The sequence below is a fragment of the Bufo bufo genome, chromosome 5, assembly GCF_905171765.1.
Source record: "Bufo bufo chromosome 5, aBufBuf1.1, whole genome shotgun sequence".
Classification (NCBI taxonomy): Eukaryota; Metazoa; Chordata; class Amphibia; order Anura; family Bufonidae; genus Bufo; species Bufo bufo.
The window spans coordinates 234,290,070-234,315,605 of NC_053393.1; the positions used below are offsets into that span (position 1 = coordinate 234,290,070).

Below are 25,536 nucleotides of genomic sequence, written 5' to 3' on the forward strand. Positions count from 1 at the left end.
GAGTCAGGGGTCAGAGTCAGGTATCAGCATCAAAGTCAGGGGTCAGCATCAGATGCAGGGGTCAGTGTCAGGCATCAGCATCAGAGTCAGGGGTCAGAGTTAGGTATCAGCATCAGATGTCAGGGTTGGAGTCAGGAGTCAGCATCAGAGTCAGTGGTCAGAGTCAGGTGTCAGCATCAGGTGTCAGGGAGAGCATTTTGTCTTAAGCTTATATATTCTTCTATTTCACATCTGAAGATGTTCTAATATGGACACTGTATATTTGATGCCCATAGCAACAATCATTTCATATTTCACTGTTCCAGTTCAGTATTGGAAATTCGAGCTTACCTCTGATCGATTGTCTTAAAGCACAGGCTCCACAGCTTTAACCCCTTAAGGACCGGGCTCATTTTCACCTTAAGGACCAGGCCATTTTTTGCAAATCTGACCAGTGTCACTTTAAGTGCTCATAACTTTAAAACGCTTTGACTTATCCAGGCCATTCTGAGATTGTTTTTTCGTCACATATTGTACTTCATGACACTGGTAAAATGAAGTCAAAAAAATTATTTTTTTTGCACAAAAAAATACCTAATTTACCAAAAATTTGAAAAAAATTAGCAAATTTCAAAGTTTCAGTTTCTCTACTTCTGTAATACATAGTAATACCCCAAAAAATTGTGATGACTTTACATTCCCCATATGTCTACTTCATGTTTGAATTGTTTTGGGAATGATATTTTATTTTTTGGGGATGTTATAAGGCTTAGAAGTTTAGAAGCAAATCTTGAAATTTTTCAGAAATTTACAAAAACTCAATTTTTAGCGACCAGTTCAGGTCTGAAGTCACTTTGCGAGGCTTACATAATAGAAACCACCCAAAAATGACCCCATCTAAGAAACTACACCCCTCAAGGTATTCAAAACTGATTTTGCATACATTGTTAACCCTTTAGGTGTTGCACAAGAGTTATTGGCAAATGGGGAGGAAATTTGAGAATTTCATATTTTTGTCAAATTTTTCATTTTAACCCATTTTTTCCACTAACAAACCAAGGGTTAACAGCCAAACAAGACTGTATCTTTATTGCCCTGACTCTGCCGTTTACAGAAACACCCAATATGTGGCCGTAAACTACTGTACGGCCACACAGCGGGGCGTAGAGTGAAAGGTGCACCATATGGTTTTTGGAAGGCTGATTTTTATGGACTGGTTTTTTGACACCATGTCCCATTTGAAGCCCCCTGATGCACCCCAAGAGGAGAAACTCCCTAAAAGTGACCCCATCTAAGAAACTACACCCCTCAAGGTATTCAAAACTGATTTTACATACGTCGTTAACCCTTTAGGTGTTGCACAAGAGTTATTGGCAAATGGGGATGAAATTTGAGAATTTCATTTTTTTGCCTAATTTTCAATTTTAACCCATTTTTTCCACTAACAAAGCAAGGGTTAACAGCCAAACAAGATTGTATCTTTATTGCCCTGACTCTGCCGTTTACAGAAACACCCCATATGTGGCCGTAAACTACTGTACGGGCACACAGTAGGGCGTAGAGTGAAAGGTGCGCGGTTTGGTTTTTGGAAGCCAGATTTTGCTGGACTGGTTTTTTGACACCATGTCCCATTTGAAGCCCCCCTGATGCACCCCTAGAGTAGAAACTCCATAAAAGTGACCCCATCTAAGAAACTACACCCCTCAAGCTATTCAAAACTGATTTTACAAACTTTGTTAACCCTTTAGGTGTTGCACAAGATTTAATGGAAAATAGAGACACAATTTCAAAATTTCACATTTTTGGCAGATTTTCCATTTTAATATTTTTTTTCCAGTTACAAAGCAAGGGTTAACAGCCAAACAAAACTCAATATTTATGGCCCTAATTCTGTAGTTTACAGAAACACCCCATATGTGGTCGTAAACCGCTGTACGGGCACACGGCAGGGCGCAGAAGGAAAGGAATTCCATACGGTTTTTGGAAGGCAGGTTTTGCTGGACTGTTTTTTTTGACACCATGTCCCATTTGAAGCCCCCCTGATGCACCCCTAGAGTAGAAACTCCAAAAAAGTGACCCCATTTTAGAAACTACGGGATAGGGTGGCAGTTTTGTTGGTACTAGTTTAGGGTACATATGATTTTTGGTTGCTCTATATTACACTTTTTGTGCAGCAAGGTAACAAGAAATAGCTTTTTTGGCACGTTTTTTTTTTTTGTTATTTACAACATTCATCTGACAGGTTAGATTATGTGGTATTTTTATAGAGCAGGTTGTCGCGGACGCGGCGATACCTAATATGTATACATTTTTTTTTATTTATGTAAGTTTTATACAATAACTTCATTTTTAAAACCAAAAAAATGTTTTAGTGTCTCCATATTCTAAGAGCCATAGTTTTTTCAGTTTTTGGGCGATTATCTTGAGTAGGGTCTCATTTTTTGCGGGATGAGATGACGGTTTGATTGGCACTATTTTGGGGTGCATATGATTTTTTGATCGCTTGCTATTACACTTTTTGTGACGTAAGATGGCAAAAAATGGCTTTTTTTACACTGTTTTTATTTTTATTTTTTTACGGTGGTCATCTGAGGGGTTAGGTCATGTGATATTTTTATAGAGCCGGTCGATACGGACGCGGCGATACCTAATATGTATACTTTTTTTTTATTTATGTAAGTTTTACAGAATGAGTTCATTTTTGAAAAAAAAAAAATCATGTTTTAGTGTCTCCATAGTCTAAGAGCCATAGTTTTTTCAGCTTTTGGGCGATTATCTTGAGTAGGGTCTCATTTTTTGCGGGATGAGATGACGGTTTGATTGGTACTATTTTGGCGTACATGCGACTTTTTTGATCACTTTTATTACTTTTTTTGGGAAGTAAGGTGGGCAAAATTTCAATTTTCTCATAGTTTTTATTTTTTTATTTTTATGGCGTTCACCGTGCGGGGAAAGTAACATGACCATTTTATAGATCAGGTCGTTACGGACGCGGCGATACCTAATATGTGTAGTTTATTTTATTTTTTTAATTTTTATTCAGTGATAAATGTTTTTTTTTTTATCTTAACTTTTTTCACTTTTTTTTACATTTTTGTGACCCAGACCCACTTGGTTCTTGAAGATCCAGTGGGTCTGGTGTCTGTATAATACAGTACAGAACAATATATATTGTTCTGTACTGTATTTTACTTACACTGAACAGATCTGTGCTTTTAGCATAGATCTGTTCAGCACCATGGACAGCAGGACGCCTGAGCAGGCGTCCTGTTGCCATGGGAACCCTCCCCGTCTGCTCAGAACTTCGCAGACGGGGAAGGGTAAGGACGGGGCTGAGGGGGGCTCTCTGGGGGCTCTCTCCCTCTCCATCGGGGGGCTGCAAAGCCACAGCAGCCCCCCGATGGAGAGGGAGGGAGCTCCCTGACCGATGACAGTTAACTTTTTCCATACAGCGGTCCGTACGGACCGCGGTATGGAAAGGGTTAAACGGCTGACATCTTCACAGATGTCAGCCGTTTATACCAGGGTGCCAGCAATGTGCTGGCACCCTGGTATACCCACTAGAAGCCAACGATCGTTCATGGGGAGGCGGGCGGGGGATCGCGATCCCGCCTGCCGCACTGCCCGCCTCCCGCAACGCCCCCACCGCCTGCGACACCCCCCCCGCACCACCCTCCGGCATAAAATCGTGCAGGGGTGCAGGGGGGGGTGAAAAATAATGATTTTAGCCACTCTAAAGTTTCTGATCCCCGCGGTCAGGGATCGCGGCGATCAGAAACTGCAAAAAGCGCAGCAAACCGCAGGTCTGAATTGACCTGCGGTTTGCTGCGATCGCCGATACGGGGGGTCAAATGACCCCCCCCTGCATTGTTACGGGATGCCGGCTGAATGATTTCAGCCGAAATCCCGTTCCAATTAACCCCTGGGGCGCCGGAATACAGATTTTAAGTCAGGACGTACCGGTACGTCCTGGGTCCTTAAGGACTCGGGAAATAGGGCGTACCGGTACGTCCTAGGTCCTTAAGGGGTTAATAGATATGACAACATACTGTATATATACAAAAAGGACATAAAACTGTCATTTATGGCATTACACTGCACAAATATTTGTTCTGTTATTGCTTTCTTTGAAAGAAAAGTATAATTGTGTGCTGTGTGCAGATCTAGCAGAGCTATGTTTGTCATGTGGCCAGTTCATTCTAATGTTAGCATTAGTTTATTTGTATACTTTCTATCCTTTTTTTCTTTCTTTTCTGAATACACGTATTGAGAATTGAAGCAAATCTACTAGGACATAATTAAACATTTCCTACCATATTGTTTGTAGAGCTCCTATGCAGATTATGGGGGTCATTTATCAAACTAGTGAAAAGTACAACTGGCTAAGTTGCCCATAGCAACCAATAAGATTCCACCTTTCATTTTTCACAGCTCTGGAAAATGAAAGTAGGAATCTGGTTGCTATGGGCAACTAAGCCAGTTCTACTTTACACCAATGACCCCTGTGGGGATTCTCTCTGGTAGTTAGGACTAGCGGATGCAGTATAGAGGCAAAGTACACAGTTCTTGAATCAAACAGCGGTGTTTATTCACACATGGGTGTACAACAAAATGCAGATAAGGTGTATCACAAAACGCAGGTGGCTTGGTGTTTGTTCACACACAAAGAAAGTCCATAAACAATAAAAGTCACCTTTTCTCCTGGGTGTTAATTCACACCCTGTTAGCAGTTCAGCCTCATCAAGTCCATAGGTGGCTTGTTCGCCTTTAGAGGGGCCTGAGTCCTCCAGCCTGGCTCAAACCTCAAATCCCAGCACAGCCCTTAGTTCACAGTACACAGACTCCTGAGCTCCACTTTTAGAGGGAGGTAAATCCACACCACCTGGTAGTGCTGGCTGTTTTTTATGCCTGGCAAAACTCGGCCTGGAACATGGGGAGTAGTCACCCATCCATCCCGGATCAGCTATGGCAGCCATGCTAACTCTCAAGGTGTCAATTAGCAATAGCTGCTGCTGACACATAAAATACCGGCTCTTACTTCACCGAGGCCAGGAACCTCGGTGACATATACAGTCAGGTCCATAAATATTGGGACATTGACACAATTGTAAAATTTTTGACTCTATACAGCACCACAATGGATTTGAAATGAAACTAACAAGATGTGCTTTAACTGCAGACTGTCAGCTTTAATTTGAGGGTATTTACATCCAAATCAGGTGAACGGTGTAGGAATTACAACAGTTTGCATATGTGCCTCCCACTTGTTAAGGAACCAAAAGTAATGGGACAATTGCCTTCTCAGCTGTTCCACGGCCAGGTGTGTGCTTTTCCCTCATTATCCCAATTACAATGAGCAGATAAAAGGTCCAGAGTTCATTTCAAGTGTGCTATTTGCATTGTGAATCTGTTGCTGTCAACTCTCAAGATGAGATCCAAAGAGCTGTTACTATCAGTGAAGCAAGCCATCATTAGGCTGAAAAAAACAAAACAAACCCATCAGAGAGATAGCAAAAACATTAGGCGTGGTCAAAACAACTGTTTGAAACATTCTTAAAAAGAAGGATCTCACCGGTGAGCTCAGCAACACCAAAAGACCCGGAAGATCACGGAAAACAACTGTGGTGGATGACAAAGAATTCTTTAGAAAACACCCTTCACAACAGTTGGCCAGATCAAGAACACTCTCGAGGAGGTAGGTGTATGTGTTTAAAAGCCAACAATCAAGAGAAGACTTCAACAGAGTGAATACAGAGGGTTCACCACAAGATGTAAACCATTGCTGAGCCTGAAAAACAGGAAGGTCAGATTAGAGTTTGCCAAAAGACATCTAAAAAAGCCTTTACAGTTCTGGAACAACATCCTATGGACAGATGAGACCAAGATCAACTTGTACCAGAGTGATGGGAAGAGAAGAGTATGGAGAAGGAAAGGAACTGCTCATGATCCTAAGCATACCACCTCATCAGTGAAGCATGGTGGTGGTAGTGTCATGGCGTGGGCATGTATGGCTGCCAATGGAACTGGTTCTCTTGTATTTATTGATGATGTGACTACTGACAAAAGCAGCAGGATGAATTCTGAAGTGTTTTGGGCAATATTATCTGCTCATATTCAGCCAAATACTTCGGAACTCATTGGACTGCGCTTCACAGTGCAGATGGACAATGACCCAAAGCATACTGCAAAAGCAACCAAAGAGTTTTTTAAGGGAAAGAAGTGGAAAGTTATGCAATGGCCAAGTCAATTACCTGACCTGAATCCGATTGAGCACGCATTTCACTTGCTGAAGACAGAACTGAAGGGAAATTGCCCCAAGAACAAGCAGGAACTGAATACAGTTGCAGTAGAGGCCTGGCAGAGCATCACCCAGGGATGAAACCCAGCGCCTGGTGATGTCTATGCGTTCCAGACTTCAGGATGTAATTGACTGCAAAGAATTTGCAACCAAGTATGAAAAAGTGAAAGTTTGATTTATGATTACTATTATGTCCCATTACTTTTGGCCCCTTAACAAGTAGGAGGCACATATGCAAACTGTTGTAATTCCTACACCATTCACCTGATTTTGATGTAAATATCCTCAAATTAAAGCTGACAGTCTGCAGTTAAAGCACATCTTGTTCGTTTCATTTCAAATGCACTGTGGTGTTGTATAGAGCCAAAAATGTTAGAATTGTGTTGATGTCCCCATATTTATGGACCTGACTGTACCTTCCATCCAAGATGATTCCAGGTACCTTCTTACACCACATATGTGTCTTTATGGTAACAGACATCAGACTCTGCTGTCATATTCCTTCGACCTATCCCCTACTTCTAACTGACCTACCGAATGTACGTTAGTACAACAGGGGTCACATGGAAGAAAGTGTGAGATTGCAAGACTGTAGGATTACAATACATAGGATTGAACATGGAGATGCTTAGCCTACGTAGGTGCTGTGGTAACAAAATGGTAGGACATTTTTAATTGCAAAGTTCATTTTTCTCTTTAGATTCATTTGGACAGTACAAAATATGGCTGTGAAGGTAGGCTGCACTTACATTTAATACTCTGCATCCACAGTTTACATAAAGGCGATTCAATAAACAATGGACATGTTCTCCAATACTCTTTACATATTTATTTTATGCTGTCCCACATTTGAATTTAGTGCACGTTCATTATATTAGGAAATTCCATAAACAGTAATTCTCTGTTATAATTGGGAATTTTTTCTTCAAAGGGGTTGTGTCACTTCAACAAATGGCATTTATCATATAGAGAAACCTAATGCAAGGCACTTACTAATGTATTGTTATTATCCATATTGCTTCCTTTGCTGGCTGGATTCATTTTTCCATCACATTATACACTGCTCCTATCCAGAGATTACGACCACCCTGAAATCCATCTGCGGTGGCCATACTTGCACACTATAGGAAAAAGTGCTGGCCTGTTTAGTGGCTGGGACCGTGGGAGCTCACATAGGCTGGTGTTTTTTCCTATAGCATGGAAGCATGGCCACGTCTGCTGGATTGCAGGGTGGTCATAACCATAGAAATGAGCAGTGCATAAAGTGATGGAAAAATGAATCCTGCACCTCCATTTTCATACAGAGGTGCGGCTGTACAGGCTAGGGCACAGGGCATGTAACATTTTATCCATAATAGTATTCTGATAATCTTTTGGCCTATAAAAGTTCTAATTCACCTACTTTCCTTACCGATTTCAGATGTGTGTCAATTGACTGGCAGATATAGGCTTTTCTAAAGGTTCTGTGTCCGAAATGGCAATTCCCTAGTACACTCTTTATGGTACATCTATATGGGAAATAAATGAAATGTATATGTTGTTGAATTTCTGTCCAGATTTGCTACTCGAAAATTCACAATGTATTAGTAACAGCAAAGAGGATGAGATTTTATGAAACCTTAACTACACTGTGCAAAAAGTGGAATTTGCATGGAAATTGACATGCCGTTTAAATCTGCAGCATGTCAATATATGTCAATTCTGACTGTAGATTTCCTCCTATGCAATGCATACTGTACATGGAAATCAGCAACAAATCCCTAACAAAGTCCAGATGCGACTAATAGAGTTGAACGAGATTTTGTCAAATTCTATTTGCCTGCTTCGCCTAATTTTACAAAAAAAAAATCAGCTTCCTGACTAATTACTTTGTCACGAAGCGCATTTCTTTGTAAGTGATGGGTGTACCCCTCAGATGCCGAGTTCATCTGATATACATAAAAGAGTGTAAAATTGAAGAAAAAAAAAGTAATTACCTGATCCATTTGCTCACAACAGGCCAGCTGCCGCCATCTTGCTTGAAGGTGTGGCGCAAAATATCACACGGCCCAATCTGACATCATCAGACCAGCCGGATTTAGGCAGAGATCTTCAAGTAAGATGGAGGCAGGCATTCCGTTGCAAGCAAATGGAGCAGATAACTATTATTTTTTTGTTTTCTACCCTATTTCAGGTTAAATCAATTCGCTACCGCGAAGCACAAGGAAGTCCGGATTCACGGCAAATCAAATTTATCCTGAAATTCGGGTTCGCTCATCCCTAGTGACTAATATGGATTTTGCAGCAGAGTCATCAGGGATATTTTTACAGTTACTTTACGTCTCATGTGGATGTACCTTTAAAGGGGTTTTCTGCGTATACAGTAGGTATTTTTTTCCATTTGGACTCCCCTAACCCAGTTTCTTTACATCTTCTATGTAGCACATCCTGCTGCTGTATCCAACCAAACCCATGATGCACTTCTTCTTTCTCTGCCACAGAGAAATGCCCAGCTAGTTTATAGATCCTCCTACCAGCTAATTACATAGACCCTTTCCTATCACTGGCCCTAACAACCCCCAACTAGTTTATAGCTCCTCCCACCAGCTAGTTACATAGACACTCCCCTATCACTGCCGCTAACAACACCCAGCTAGTTTATAGTTCCTCCCACCCAACTGGTTACATACACACTCCCCTATTACTGCCCCTAACAACACCCAGCTAGTTTATAGCTCCTCCCACCCAGCTAGTTACATAGACACTCCCCTATCTCTGCCCCTAATAACACCCAGCTAGTTTATAGCTCCTCCAACCCAGCTAGTTACATAGACACTCCCCTATCACTGCCCCTAACAACACCCAGCTAGTTTATAGCTCCTCCCACCCCACTAGTTACATACACACTCCCCTATCACTGTCCCTAACACCACACAGCTAGTTTATAGCTCCTCCCACCCAGCTAGTTACATACACACTCCCCTATCACTGCCCCAACACCCAGCTAGTTTATAGCTCCTCCCACCCAGCTAGTTACATACACACTCCCCTATCACTGCCCCAACACCCAGCTAGTTTATAGCTCCTCCCACCCAGCTAGTTACATAGACACTCCCCTATCACTGCCGCTAACAACATCCAGCTAGTTTATAGCTCCTCCCACCCAGCTAGTTACATACACACTCCCCTATCACTGCCCCTAACAACACCCAGCTAGTTTATAGCTCCTCCCACCAGATAGTTACATAGACACTCCCCTATCACTGCCCCTAACAACACCCAGCTAGTTTATAGCTCCTCCCACCCAGCTAGTTACATAGACACTCCCCTATCACTGCCGCTAACAACACCCAGCTAGTTTATAGCTCCTCCCACCCAGCTAGTTACATAGACACTCCCCTATCACTGCCCCTAACACCCAGCTAGTTTATAGCTCCTCCCACCCAGCTAGTTACATACACACTCCCCTATCACTTCCCCTACCAACACCCAGCTAGTTTATAGCTCCTCCCACCCCACTAGTTACATAGACACTCCCCTATCACTGCCCCTAACAACACCCAGCTAGTTTATAACCCCTCCCACCCCACTAGTTACATAGACACTCCCCTATCACTGCCCCTAACAACACCCAGCTAGTTTATAGATCCTCCCACCAGTTACATAGACACTCCCCTATCACTGCCTTTAACAACACCCAGCTAGTGTATAGCTCCTCCCACCCAGCTAGATACATAGACACTCCCCTATCACTGCCCCTAACACCCAGCTAGTTTATAGCGCCTCCCACCCAGCTGGTTTATAGCTCCTCCCACCAACTACATACATAGACACTCCCCTATCACTGCCCAGTTGCTGCTTTTGACATGACCATGGACATAACATGACAGTAAATAGGAAAGAGCTGCATACTTTCATAAATTATTTTTTTAAACTATATATATGCAAACCAAGTTCACATAAAATAAATAATATTCAAGGTATAAAATAAAGGTATAAGATAAAATATACAATTAAATAAAAATAAAAAACATCATGTCCTCCAAAAAACCTTCATAGAACTGTATATAGTAAATTCTCTCTCGTGTTTTTCTTGCTAGGTTTTATGCTAGACTTCACAGAAAGGACATACACCCGTCCAAGGGAACTATTGTAGATGTGGTGAATACTTCTAAAATTCACTGAAAACCACTAATTTAAAACATGACCTTTAATTGATTATTTAATACCAATTCACCCAAATAGATATACAAAAAAAATAAATAAAGCAAAATGTATATTCCGATCTCAAATGGTTGTAGGTGGGTATAGTGGACATACCATTAGTATAGGGTGTGGGACAGTATCCCTATTGATGTCCCTATCTCTGCTGCCCTACCTACAAACGGAATAGCCACCCCGATAGGGGCGATCCCGTGTCTCGTGACTCCTGGAAACCCTAGGATGGCCCTGACAAAGGGATATATTCCAACAATGTGCAATAGTGGCCTAGAATAACAACCTAGACTGCTATAAGTTGCCAAAAATAATAACAAACAATATTAGTTCCCCAATTAAAGTGACATGATCCACCAAATAATATACAGCAAAGAAAATACATAACAATAAGAATTGCAATATGTCCTAAAACAGACCCAACACGTTTCGCCCAGTTGATTAAAGGCTCCTCAGGGGACACTCCAACACTGCTGTCACCTCAAAGGTTGTCAAAAAGACTTAAACAGAATAGTTGCAGATACTAGGAGTACAGTACTCATTATCAGAATAATTGCGGACAGACAAATAGCTGATACTTCAATCTAGGTTCAATTTGTGATCTGTATTGGGATAACAACAGATACACCAAATATATCCATTATATAAATATCTCCTACAGTGCCTATGATGACGTTTCTCTCCCCTACTCAAAGGTGCACACTGATGGATTAAACAAGATAATAATAATCATGTAAAATCAATGTAAACACTGCCGATATATTCTGTTTTACAATGAATAAAGATCGCATACAATCAATCTAAACCATACCGGTACACTGTGGGTATGAAACACCTGGTGCAAAGCGCACCCTGGTTATGTATTATACTTGCCCATCACTGATAAGGATCGGCCAGAGTCAGATGAATTATAGGTCCCACAGGGAGTGGAGGGGCTGGCAGAGGTGTCCGCTGATGAGAAGCAGCCTAATATAATGGATATGTTTGGTGTATCTGTGTATCTATAAATTTAGCTTTATTTTTCTATTTATTTCTTCTTTTTTGTATATCTATGTGGGTGAATTGGTATTAAATAATCAATTAAAGGTTATGTTTTAAATTAGTGGTTTTCAGTAAATTTTAGGTTTTATGCTAGTGAGCAGGTTCAAAAAGAAAACGTTTTTCACTTAAAATTTTCTAAGTCATGCTACATCCTTTTTCAATTAAACATATTTTTGGTGATTTTTTTTCCCACACTGAATTCAATGAAGATAAATGTGGTCAGAAAGTTGCATATAACAAGTCAGATTTAGTTGCATCTTCTAATAGAAGCCTTATGAACATCCCATCATGCAAGATATGGTGAACCCAAAAGTATTAATAGGAAAATGTTTTGGTGTTGTTCTCTTGTGCAGTGGGTGAATCATTTATTTTTTTGTTAGAAGGGTCCCTGATATGAGAAAATCCTTTTTCTGTTAGGCCTCCTGCACACGACCGTTTTTTTCCCCCGTTTACTGGCCGTTTTTTGCGTTCCGTATACGGTCTGTATACGGAACCATTCATTTCAATGGTTCAGCAAAAAAACGGAATGTACTCCGTATGCATTCCGTTTCCGTATTTCCGTTTTTCCGTTCCGTTTAAAGATAGAACATGTCCTATTATTGCCAGCAAATCACGTTCCGTGGCTCCATTCAAGTCAATGGGTCCGCAAAAAAACGGAACACATACGGAAATGCATCCGAATGTCTTCCGTTTCCGTTTCGTTTTTTGCGGAACCATCTATTGAAAATGTTATGCCCAGCCCAATTTTATCTATGTAATTACTGTATATGCCGGAAAAACGGAACAGAAACGGAAACACAACGTAAACAAAAAACGGAACAATGGATCCGTGAAAAACGGACCGCAAAACACTGAAAAAGCCATACGGTCGTGTGCAGGAGGCCTTAGAAGGGTCCCTGATGCTAAGCTGATCACAAGGTGTCCTGCTACTGCAGGGGTGCACAGCAGTTTTTAGTCTGGGGCAGGGATGGCCAACCTGAGGCTCTGCAGCTGTTGCAAAACTACAACTCCCAGCATGCCCAGACTTGCCTTCAGCTATCAGCCTACAGCAGGGCATGGGGGGAGTTGAAGTTTTACAACAGCTGTAGAGCCACAGGTTGGGGGGCTGCATTGTCATATTACTCTATTTTTAAGGCTGATTTCACACGAGCGAGTTCAATACGTTGAACTCGCAGCGTGTGTCTGCAAGATCTCCCGTCCTGACCTATGTAGCACTGATAGGATTACATAGCGTTATATTTATTTGTGATGCTATTTAAACCCTAGAGTTCTGGAATGTATTGGATAACTCTGACATAATGTCAGTGCTATGTAGGTCAGGTCGGGAGATCTTGCAGACCCACGTTGCGAGTTCAAGGCATTGAACTTGCTTGTGTGAAACCAGTATAAGGGGCCACAAAATATGTCAATCGGAGCTCGTTGGCATCAGCCTATTACAGCGACCAATGCAGACTTAATGCAGGAAGAATGACCTGTTCCCCATTCATTCAGTTCTGTTGATTATCGGCAGCACATCCCTCATCACACACGGAGATGTGTTGATGATAATTGTATACAGGTGAAACTCGAAAAATTTGAATATTGTGCAAAAGTCCATTAATTTCAGTAATGCAAATTAAAAGGAATTGCATTAAAGGGTTTCTGTCACCCCATTAAACCGTTTTTTTTTTTTTCTTTACTAATAATCCCTATAGTGCGATCTCATGATACATAAGCAAATTAATCATTTTGGTTCAGTAGAATTTGCTAAAAATCGATTTTTAAAATATGCTAATTACCTTGCTACCAGCAAGTAGGGCGGCTACTTGCTGGTAGCAGCCGCATCCTCCGATGGTAATGACGCCCCCTCGGCATGCTGATTGACAGGGCCAGGGAAGGGAATCGTTCTCTGCTGGCGCTGTTAGAATTTGAAATATCGCGCCTGTGCCGTACCTGTCTTCAATCGGCGCAGGCGCACTGAGAGGCGGCCGCTCTCTCGACCGCTCCATCCTCAATGCGCCTGCGTCGATGACGTCATCAAGTACACCCGGAAGAGATTTATTAATAATCGTTGGTGGTATAGTGTTAATAACTGTCATTTTTGTTAAAATTATTTATTCCCATTTCGTTGGTGGTTTTTGTGGCAGCATGCTTATTATGTACATACTTACCTGATTCGAGCATCCAGCGACGTCACCAGACTCTCCGCCTCCTTCCAGCGATGCCGGCGTCTTCTCTTCCGGGTGTACTTGATGACGTCATCGACGCAGGCGCATTGAGGATGGAGCGGTCAAGCGAGCGGCCGCCTCTCAGTGCGCCTGCGCCGATTGAAGACAGGTACGGCGCAGGCGCGAGATTTCAAATTCTAACAGCGCTAGCAGAGAACGATTCCCTTCCCTGGCCCTGTCAATCAGCATGCCGAGGGGGCGTCATTACCATCGGAGGATGCGGCTGCTACCAGCAAGTAGCCGCCCTACTTGCTGGTAGCAAGGTAATTAGCATATTTTAAAAATCGATTTTTAGCAAATTCTACTGAACCAAAATGATTAATTTGCTTATGTATCATGAGATCGCACTATAGGGATTATTAGTAAAGAAAAAAAAAATAAACGGTTTAATGGGGTGACAGAAACCCTTTAACACAGCTTAAAATTAGAATTTTGTGAAAAGGTTCAATATTCTAGGCTCAAAGTGTCACACTCTAGTCAGCTAATTAATCCATACCCCCTGAGCAAAGGGTACCAGAGATTGTGACTTTGGGGTTTCATAAGCTGTAAGCCATAATCATCCAAATTATAACTAACAAAGGCTTGAAATATCTCGCTTTGCATGTAATGAGTCTATCTCATATATTAGTGTCACCTTTTAAGTTGCATTACTGAAATAAATGAACTTTGCACGATATTCTAAATTTTCGAGTTTCACCTGTATCTTACATCAGCTGATAAATAAGTGATTGGTCTTGATTGGCCCATTATACAGACCACTTATCAGGAATGAGTGGTCCTATGAACAACTGTTCCCAGTAATTAGCCCGAAAATATTGCGGTGTAATAGGGGCTTAAGTGGTGCCATTTCTGTCCATCCTGCCTCCTGTTCATGAATGAGAGCTTTTCTTCACTACAGAGAACAGCGCACACTGCCCACCCAGTTATAGTTTGTATCTGTGTGACCGGCACCCTGCAATAACTAGTAAGCATTTGCCAGGGAGATCACTCGTTAATTAACCCTTTAATGACCAGGCCTGAGAAGTCCTTTGTCACCAGACTCTGTTTTTCGGGATTTATTGCACGTGGTGGTTTAATAGTTGTAACATTTTTATTTGTTGGACTACCAAAATAATTTTTTACGTGACCCTAAGGGCTTTTTAATATATTTTTTAACATTTTTTTTCTTTTTGTAGTTTTATTCTGGGAAACTGTTCATTTTTTTAAAAGTATTGTTTTTTTAAAACTATACGCTGTAGTTCCTTTTTCTTTAAAATGTAACTGACATTCAATTTTTATTTGTGTAATGTATAGGGGCAGTGATACTAACCATTTTTGTAATATACTTTAAAGAGGGCCTTTCATGGTTTTGTATTAACTGAGATAAATACCTTTACTTGTGGGGTACCCCCCACTGATGCTGCCACCTTGCCTGATTTTTTTAAATATTGCTCCTGCGCCCCGCTGTGCCTGTAGTTTTCCCTCTCAGTATGCTAATACTAAGCATCGGTACAGGGAGGAGGACAATCCAGGATTTATCAATGGGTGTCTCTTTCTCCCTGGCTGTGCCGCGATCCAATCACAGTGGAGAGCGTCACAGCCAGGGAGAAAAAAAAACTCACCTTCTCCCTGGCTGTAACGCTCTCCACTGTGATTGAATTGCACAACTACAGAGAAGGAGACACCTTCATGGTTTATTTCAGGAATATACCAATACAGGCCACTAGGTGGCAGCATTGTATTGTTATAGTCCAAGTAAAGTGTTCAATGATGGCTATATAGCAATCAATGAACACAATGGGCAATCTAATGATTACCATTTATTGTCACCCAAGGTATTTAAAAAAAAAGTTAAAAAAAGTTTTAAAAAATATAAAAGAAATAAAAAACTTGTTAAGGACCTATGACGTATATATGTACGTCATTTCTGTCCGGGACTTAAAAACCCGGGATGTACATGTACTTCATGGTGATCGGGCGGGTGCAGGAGCTGCACCTGCCCGATCAGCGGCAGGGGTCCGGCAGTCACTGATAGCCGGACCCCTGCTGCATGCACCGGCTTCGGGGATATCACCGATGCTGGCGCATTAACCCTTGATGTGCTGTGCGATGTAGGGCAGGGATCGGAGCTGCCATCGGGACCCCGTTCTGCTGTGATGGGGACCTGATAGCATGCTTGACAAAGGCTATTCCTAGCCGAAACGTTGCTGCTGTTTTTATGCTGTGTTATGCGGTGATCGACTGAAATAAAGAAGGATTTTGGATATGCTGCTGTGGCCCTCCACTTTTCCTGATAGCAGGGAAGACAGCGCGATGCCTTCCTTAGGCATCAGGGCTGCCTTCCGGGGGAGAGCCTGTGATATCCAGCCCCCTGGATCTCACAGGCAGGAAGCTGTATGTGTAATACACACTGTTCTACTCTTACAGCCAATGCATTCCAATACAGAAGTATTGGAATGCATTGTAAAGGGGATCAGACCCCCAAAAGTTGAAGTCCCAAAGTGGGACAAAAAATTAAGTGAAATAAAAGTTGAAAAAAAAAGTTCCCCCCCAAAATGTACATTTTTAAGTAAAAAAAAACATAATTTTCCCCAAATAAAGTAAAAAAATATTTGTAAAAAAATAGGGAAAAAAGAAAAGTAGACATATTAGGTATCGCCGCGTCCGTATTGACCGGCTCTATAAACATATCACATGACCTAACCCCTCAGATGAACACCGTCAAAAAAATAAAAACTATGGTAAATAAACCATTTCTTTGTCACCTTACATCAGTAAAAGTGCAACATCAAGCAATCAAAAAGGCATATGCCCCCCAAAATAGTGCCAATCTAACCTCGTCCTGCAAAAAATGAGCCCCTACCTAAGACAATAGCCCAAAAACTAAAAAAACTATGACTCAGAATATGGAGACACTAAAACATTATTTTGTTTTGTTTTAAAAATGATATTATTGCGTAAAACTTAAAAAAATAAAAAAGTATACATAGTAGGTGTCGCCGCATCCGTAACAACATGCTCTATAAAAATACCACATGACCTAACCCCTCAGGTGAACACTGCAAAGAAAAAAAAAATTAAAACTGTGTCAAAAGCCATTTTTGGTCATCTTACTTCACATAAAATGTCATAGCAAGCGATCAAAAAGTCATATGCACCCCAAAATAGTGCCAATCAAACCGTCATCTCATCCCACAAAAAAGACATTCGTCCAAAAACAAAAAAAATATTATATATTGCCACGTCCATAACGACCGGCTCTATAAAAATATCATATGATGTAACCCCTCAGATGAACACCGTCAAAAAACTTAAATCAAAACTGTGCTAAAAAATTTTTTTTGTCACCTTGCATCACTAAAAGTGCAACACCAAGCGATAAAAAAGGCATATGTCCCCCAAAATAGTACCAATCTAACCGTCACCTCATCCTGCAAAAAATTATCCCCTACCTAAGTCAATTGCCCAAAAATTTTTAAAACTATGGCTCTTAGATTATGGAGACACTAAAATTATAATTTTTTTGTTTTAAAAATAATATTACGTGTAAAACTTAAATAAATTTAAAAAAGTAAACATATTGGGTATCCCTGCGTCAGTAAGAACCTGCTCTATAAAAATACCACATGACCTAACCCCTCAGATGAACACCGTAAAAAAAATATATATATATATATGAACGGTGTCATAAAAGCCATTTTTTGTCACCTTACATCACAAAAAGTGTAATAGCAAGCGATCAAAAAGTCATATGCACCCCAAAATAGTGCAAACCAAACTGTCATCTCGTCCCACAAAAAATGAGCCCCTACATAAATCTGTCACCCAAAAAATAAGAATTAAACTATGGTTTTCAGAATGTGAAGACACTAAAAAGAAACTACTCCCCTCAAGGTATTTATTGAAAACTGATTTTACAAACTTTGTTAACCCTTTAGGTGCTCCACAAGAGTTAATGGCAAATGGAGATGAATTTTCTGAATTTCTATTTTTTGTTACCTTGCCTCACAAAAAGTGTAATATAGAGCAACCACAAATCATATGCACCCTAAAATAGTACCAACAAAACTGCCACCTTATCCCGCAGTTTCTTAAATGGGGTCACTTTTTTGGAGCTTCTACTCTAGGGGTGCATCAGGGGGGCTTCAAATGGGACATGGTGTCAAAAAACCAGTCCAGAAAAATCTGCCTTCCAGAAACCATGTGGCGTTCCTTTCCTTCTGCGCCCTGCTGTGTGGCCATACAGCAGTTTCCGACCACATATTGGGTGTTTATGTAAACTACAGAATCAGGGTAATAAATATTGAGTTTTGTTTGGCTGTTAACCCTTGCTTTGTTACTGAAAAAAATGGATTAAAATGGAAAATTTGCCAAAAAATAGAAATTCTGAAATTTCATCTCCATTTGCCATTAACTGTGGTGGAGTACCTAAAGGGTTAACAACGTTTGTAAAATCTGTTTTGAATGCCTTGAGGGGTGTAGTTTCTTAAAAAGGGGTCACTTTTTTGGAGTTTCTACTGCATCAGGGGGGCTTCAAATGGGACATGGTGTCAAAAAACCAGTCCAGCAAAATCTGCCTTATGGCGCAACGGGAAAAAAAATTAAAACAGCCAATTTGCCATTTTTTGTCATTTTTCAACTACCCAATAATTTTTTTAGAAAAGTGATCAAAAAGTCGCACACACTTCAAATTGGTAACACTGAAAAGAGCAGATCATCCCACAAAAATGAGCCCTCGCACAGCTCCGTACACATAACTACAAAAAAGTTATAGGGGTCACAATTAGGTTATAAAAATGTTTTTATAATTTTACCGTATAGTGTACAGTGTAAAAAATAATAATTAAAACCTTTATCAGAATTGCGTTTTTTCCCAGTTATACCCATTTGGATTTTTTTTCCTGCTTCCTACCACATGGTATGCAACTGTACATGGTGCCATTAGAAAGTACAACTCGTCCTGCAAAAAATAAGTCCTCATAAGGCTATGTGAATGGAAAAATAATAAAATTAGGCGGGGAGTGAAAAACTAAAACGGTAAAATGGAAAATCTCAGGGTCCTGAAGGGGTTAAATATGTAAACTGACACCAACATAAATTATTAAAATGAGTTCCGTATTTTTATCTCCATAATATGTTTAGTTTCATGTGAATGAGGTGATAATGGAGACGGTATTGGTTGGTAGGGGTTGTTTTTCTTTTTTTCTTTTATTTGTATTTTATTTTTTATATATTTTTTAAATATATATTTGTGACATAATATGTCCCCCTAGAGGTCAATAAAAATACTTTTACTGTTTTGCACCTTTTCCTTTTTTATTTTATTTGTATTTTACTATTTAAAAAAAAAATTTTAATCTATTTTTAAATCTATTTTTAATACATTTTTGCCACATGTCCCGCAAGAGGTCACCTTTTTTTTCTCTATTTTGCACATATTTCCACTGTATCTGGGACATCCAAAGGAGCTTCAGTTATAGAGGAATTCAGTCCCCTGTGGGGGCTTTGTACAAAGCAGAGCTGATCAGGGCACTGCTCTGCCCTTGAGACACCCGGCAATTATGTGATCGCCAGGTCCAATAGAGGAAGCTGCATCACTGGATAGCGCTCGTTGAGCTCTATGTACGTATCTAAGGAGAAGGCAGAAGCTATAATAAACTGCGTCTGTCCTCTCCTGGGGTCCCCGGCTACTCCTGCTAGAGTGCGGGAGTAATAAACTTTAATCCATCACTGTGCAGCGATCTGGTCAGAAACGCAGCTGATCGCACAATCAGCTATGTTTCTGTCCTGAGCCCCATTTCATCTGCTGCTTTGTCCTCTTTACCAGGACGTAGCCATAACATATTGTTTTTGCTTTTTTTATTAGACTCCCAGAAGTTTGGAATATTAAAAAAATAACTCTGATAACCCCTTTAAACATTACATAGTTTCTAATGAATTATTCAGATCGGCGGGGGTCCCAGGTGTCAGACCCCCACTGATCAGATACTGTGAATAGGTCATCAGTATTAAAAATTTGGAAAACCCCTTTAATGTTTTAGGTCACTGACTTTGGGAATTGTTCACATGTTGTTTACTGTCACTGCTCATCATCTTCTGTAAGCCAACCACTTAATTTTCATTAGGATTCTGAGGTAGTCAGAAATCCACTTTATATATCACTACTGGTTAAGCCTTCTGCTCTGTGCCTTCAGCAAGCTTTTCAATGCAGATTTTCTCATTCATATATGCACAGGCCCACAAGAAGCTCTTTAGGGACCTAGGGGGTAATTTATTAAGCTGAAATACGTCTATATTAGGCGTATTTTAGGCACAGATTGCAGCGCAACTTCTCCCCACTCATGCCAGGTCTAAATAAATGTGTGTGGGCGGGGAAGGGGTAGGCTGGCAGGCCCATATCATTACCAAAAAGGTCTAAATGTAAGACAGTTAAGAAGCTGTCTTACATTTAGAACTGACGGAGGACCACCGCCAGCGCAGGGGTTTTATTAAGACCAGCATCGAAAATGCAGGTCTTAATAAATGTGGCCCCTAGTCTCTTAGTTGAACATGTTCTCTTCTTGTATATTTACCAACCATAGCATAGGTTAATTTGAAACTGTGCAATATGGTGCAGCACAAAGTTTAACTGCTTAATAACTAGCTTAAAAAGGCCTTAAAGGGGAATTTGGGTATCAAAAAGTTATTCTCTAGCCACAGGATAGGGGATAAATATTAGATTATTGCATGTCCTACCGCTGGGATCATGAAAATGGGGGCCCTGTCCCGTGGAGCTCACTGAAATGAACAGCATGGCCAGTCGGGCATGCACTCATCCACTCTATTCGTACAGCGCTCAGCTATCTCCAGAGATCCCATAAAAATGAATCGAGTGCGCTTATGCTTGACCGACCGCTCCGTTCATTCATTTTGAGGGGCTCCACAGGGTACAGGACCCCAATTCTCATGATCGTGGGCGTCCCGGCAGTAGGACCCCCACCAATCTAATAGTTATCTCCTATCCCTATTAACAATCAGCAAAATATTTGAGACCTTGTCTGAGGCCTTGTGTTATATGCAGGAAACTTTTTTTAAAGTTACTCAGTGGTAAATATAAACGACAGTGTAATTTATATAAAAAAAATTTGCTGCAGAAATATAGAAAAAAGGCTTTTTGTTGTTTGTTTTAAAAATGTATTTTACACTTAAAATTAGCAAATTTTGGGGGGGAATGTTGGTATTTTTTTTATAGGATTACTATTTATAACTTTTTATTTCAGACTTATAATATATTAGAATACTCCTGGATGCTAATACACTGGAAAACCTAATGACCTGATGGTAGGTGGGAGTTCTGCATGATCATGTCGTGGTATGGATCATAGCAATCAAAGGGTTAACATCCAGGATGTGTGCTTCCTCCGACCCTGGCTGTGTAACAGGAGCCTGCGCTAAGAACAGCAGCCGTTTCTAGGCGCAGGAGAGCTTCGGCAGCCATTAAGGATAGGGCTGCACGACGACAATAAGTCGGGCGACACATAGGGCACAACTACACTGCAATATGTGTCGCGCGACATTGATGTCGCACCAATGTCAAGCAACAATTTACATAATGATAGTCTATGGTGTTGCACTGCGACATGCCACATGCTGCGACTGCAACGCGACAGTCGCAGAAAAATCCATTTTGGATGTTTTTTTGCGACTGTCGTGTTGCAGTCACAGCATGTCGCAGTGTGACACCATAGACTATCATTATAAAAATTGTCATCGTGTAAGTGTCATCGTGTATCCCTAGCCTAACTCCCTTCAACTGCAACAACATCTGAAGATGTTGCTGCAGACTGAGTCCCTCCATCGCCTACTGTCAAAAGACATGGGTGGTCGTTAAGGCTTTAACGGGCTTGTTTGGTTTACATACAAGGTGTCTCCCAGAACTAAGAGACTAGGTCTAGAGAAAAGTGTTAAGGAAAGTGAATTTATTCCATGGTGGTTTAGTTACTTCTACTTGTACTTTAAGGCCTCATGCACACGATCGTTGTTTGGGTCCGCATCCGAGCCGCAGTATTTGCAACTCGGATGCGGACCCATTCACTTCAACAGGGCCGCAAAAAATGCGGAAGCACTCCGTGTGCTGTCTGCATCCGTTGCTCCGTTCCGTGGTCTGCAAAAAAAAAATATAACCAGAGCAGAACTTGAACCTACAGTAATACAAGGGGTAGATTTCTGCCTACCTCAGTCTCTAATTAAACCCTACAGCTAATCGGAGCAGAGCTATAATGCAGCAAGCAATGTAGAAGAGCTGTAAAACAGCAGCAAAATAAAGCAAAGCTATAATGCAGCAAGCAATGAAGGCAATTACCTTATATCTGTGACCTAAGACATGAATGCATCATTACAGTTTTGCTATCTATGCATTTCCTATCATACTACCTTAAGGTTACCTTTAAGCTACATAGATCCATATTTGTTGAACCCTACCTGTATCTGTTTTTATTTTCCATATGAAGCAATATTGCTTTCTCCTCCATTACTGGCGCTCTCCTTTATAGAGACATTCCTGGTCAGATCCTCTTTCCTTTGTCCCTGAGGGTTCCTCAGTAGCTGAATTAACCTTGGGATCACAATATGTATCAAGAAAGAAATTAAGCCTTGGGATCACAATATGTATTTCTTCATTTTCAAATCAGTTGCACAGAGGATCGGCAAGTGTCTTTCCTGTGTGACATCTCCCTATCATGAAAGCCTTAGTCCTCTGGACATTTATGTAAGGACTGTCTTAAATTGGTCTCCAGAGACTTTAGCTTGCCCGCTGCATGATTGTATCCTCTTTATTATCTGCTGACCCCTTTGATCTCTCACCAAAAACAAAATTTTCAAGACCCACTTTGTGGCTGGCGCAAACCCCTGGTATGGGTTATGTGCTGCCACCCTTCCTAGCACAGGAGTGTTTTATTTAGTAATTAACAGGGTATAGGGAAGAGGACCTGTCATGTTGGTTCTTAAGCTAGAGGATGTGATGAAAGATGATATCAGCGATCCCATCCTTTTCACTTGTTTAGGATTGTCAGGATGAGAAATGTCAGCATTATGAAAGCTCAGCTCTGCTCTTGATATGATAAAACCTTTCAAAATCCAGCTCCTACCTATCCTCCTTCTCCCTTCAGCCTCCCTCCCCCCTTTTTATTTTCCTTTCTCTCTGCACCAGCTTTTTTTTTATTTATTTTTTATTTATCTTGTTTTATTAGATGGCAGAAATATAATTCTTTTCTTTCTTCTTATTATAAGCCACCATTTTTGTTTTATTATATGTTTCACAACCCCTAATGCTCCACTGAAAATTACCTTGTTAAATGACAGTGTTTCGAAGCCATGAATCCTTTCCACCGTCCCCTCTGAGGTTTGAAACAGTCAACAGACTGTAAAGAATAAATAATAAAAAAGTATTGATTATTTTGATGACTGTGAGATTCAATTAAGTATTAATTTTGCCCTCCAGTGGACCTATCAAGGTATTCAAACGGTAGGATTCGACTCAGCTAAATGCATGCTGAGTGCTGTAGCCTTAAATAGGGAGAAAAAGTGTTTACCTACAGTATTTCAAGAGGAGTGCACTGATGCACGGACTCCGATATTTAAGTGCTGTGCAAATTAAGCCTCGGTGACAGTGACATTGTTTGCAGCAATATGAGTATTGACTAAAGAAGTGCATTTGATGACAGCTTAAACTATTTGTATTGATTAACATTTTCATAGATTATCATGTGTCATATCAAATTCAGTTTTCAGACATGAATACATTAAAGAACCCACAGGCACGCATCGACCAATGTGATGATGGGGCATTAGGAGCATCCTAGCCCACCTCCTAGCACGCTGGTCACCTGTTCTCTACATTAGAGTCATTTAGGCATGAACTTAGCAATAAATAGCTGACAGATAACACCACAGGGTCATTTGGACCTTCTTCCTTATTTCATAAATGCCTTTATATCTGTCACAAAAAGATTTTAAAAAATAAACATCAGAGCTATGCGCAGGCAATAGAGACACTGTGGAAGCTCCTATGACCCCACAATGGCCCTCTGACTGAGATAAGGAGAACAGACCCTATCTCCAGAAAGTACATTTTATTCGTACCTTTTGGGGCCTTAATGCTGCAGCAATTAGAACAGTTGCAACTGTTTTGTAAGTATTGATGCTAATTTTTATTTTATTGGACCTTTTGATGATATTGGATAAGCTGCTAATATATAGAATTTTTGTAGTTATCATTTTTTGCCATAAAGTTTTTGTGGTTGTTTTATTGCTGTAGGAAACTGGATTATGTGCAGGTTGGGAGCTCCTTTATTGTCCTGATATAAAAATGACTACTATGATCTTGCACTTGAACTTTCCAGACTAGGAAGAATTGGTTTGTACTTACTTGCTGGACTCGCTGTCTTCTCTTTCAGCATTTCATGGCATGGTTTATTGTTATTAATAATAATCAGATCAGAATTTTAATTTGTGATGTCTCTTTGTAGCCAGCCTTGCAGTGTGTGTGTGTTGTGAAGGTGCAAAGACGGTCAATGTGAAGGCTGTTTGTAGCACAATACTCATCTGACCCTTCGGTGGGAAGCTGACCCTTTTTGTCCATTTCAATAGGCTGCACTGCTTTCAGTAGGCTGCTGTCCCTTTCAGCACTAAACAGGAGCAGACAATAAGATAAAGTTTAGATGAATTCACACCCATCATCAACATTTCCCAAACCTTCAGGATCTCCTATGATGGTTTTGGACTCGTGTCTCATTACGTGAACTTGCCCATGTTCATGCTAGCTTAATCACCTGGTAATGAGAAGGCGTTTGCTTAGGTTTGAGGGGCAGTAGGGGGCAGAGAGAATGACAGGATGGAGGCAGGTACTTTGTGTATAATTACGCTCTGGTGCAATATGTGAGGGGATCTCTTCAAACGGTCAAGGCTGCCTTGTTGCAGTACAGTCAAGTGAGGAGCCAACCCAGCATATCATGCATTCACAAAGATGATTGTAAGCATGCTTTCAAAGAAGTTCGCTCTCCCAAAAGCATTCTGAATCTTTCACATGATAGTTGAGCTTTAATAGGGTGGGGTGTAATGGAAAACTCATTGGATCTGTAATAGCTCTTCACTTGACTGCAGCCAGCAATAACAACAGGAGCAGCTGGGGAGATAAGAGACGGTGTGTGTGTGTGTATGTGTGTGTAAAGGAAAGCCGGAGAGGGGGAAGGTGTTGGAGTGAGTGTACTAACACGCTAGCATCCACTTTAGTTCCTTATTTCGCTCACTCTTTATTTCCCCCCCCCCCCCCCGTCACTAGGATCCAATGATAGCCGGAAAACTCAGTAAGCCCTTGCTGCTACTGCGGAGTGAGATGAATGCAGAGTCGAGAGGTGAGGACAAGGCAGCTACTTCAGACAGCGAGCTGAACGAGCCCCTGCTTGCTCCCGTGGAATCAAATGATGGTGAGGACACTCCCAGCAAGCTCTTCGGTAAGTCTGTCTAGGTATTTAATTTCACTTGTACCATGCTGTCCTAGACGCCGCTGTCCCCTCTTATTATTATGTAGTGTTATTTGCTTCTTTGCCTATTTTGTTGTATTCATGTCCTTAGGCATATGTTAAAAGAATGTGGGATCCGAAAGGGTTAGCATGAGGGTCATCTGGGAAGTAAGACTTGTCCCTGATTAACCTCTTCTAGGCCAATGTGGCCTTCACTGCATGAATTTAGGTCTCGTAGCCAATGAAAGGTTCTATTACACAACCCAAATCTTTTCAGTTGCTTCCGTTTTTTTTTTGTTTTCACCTTGGACTTCATTTCTATCATTTTGTCTGGCCAAGT

General features: G+C 40.9%; 1 protein-coding gene across 1 annotated transcript in view; it reads left to right on the forward strand.

Annotated features, from left to right (window-relative positions):
* POU6F2 (POU class 6 homeobox 2) overlaps positions 1–25,536 on the forward strand; it is a 956,699-nt gene that overhangs the window by 224,994 nt on the left and 706,169 nt on the right. Inside the window, exon 2 of the mRNA XM_040433402.1 lies at positions 25,016–25,187. Within this exon, the coding sequence (XP_040289336.1) occupies positions 25,016–25,187 (172 nt within the window). The remainder of the gene's footprint in view (positions 1–25,015; positions 25,188–25,536) is intronic.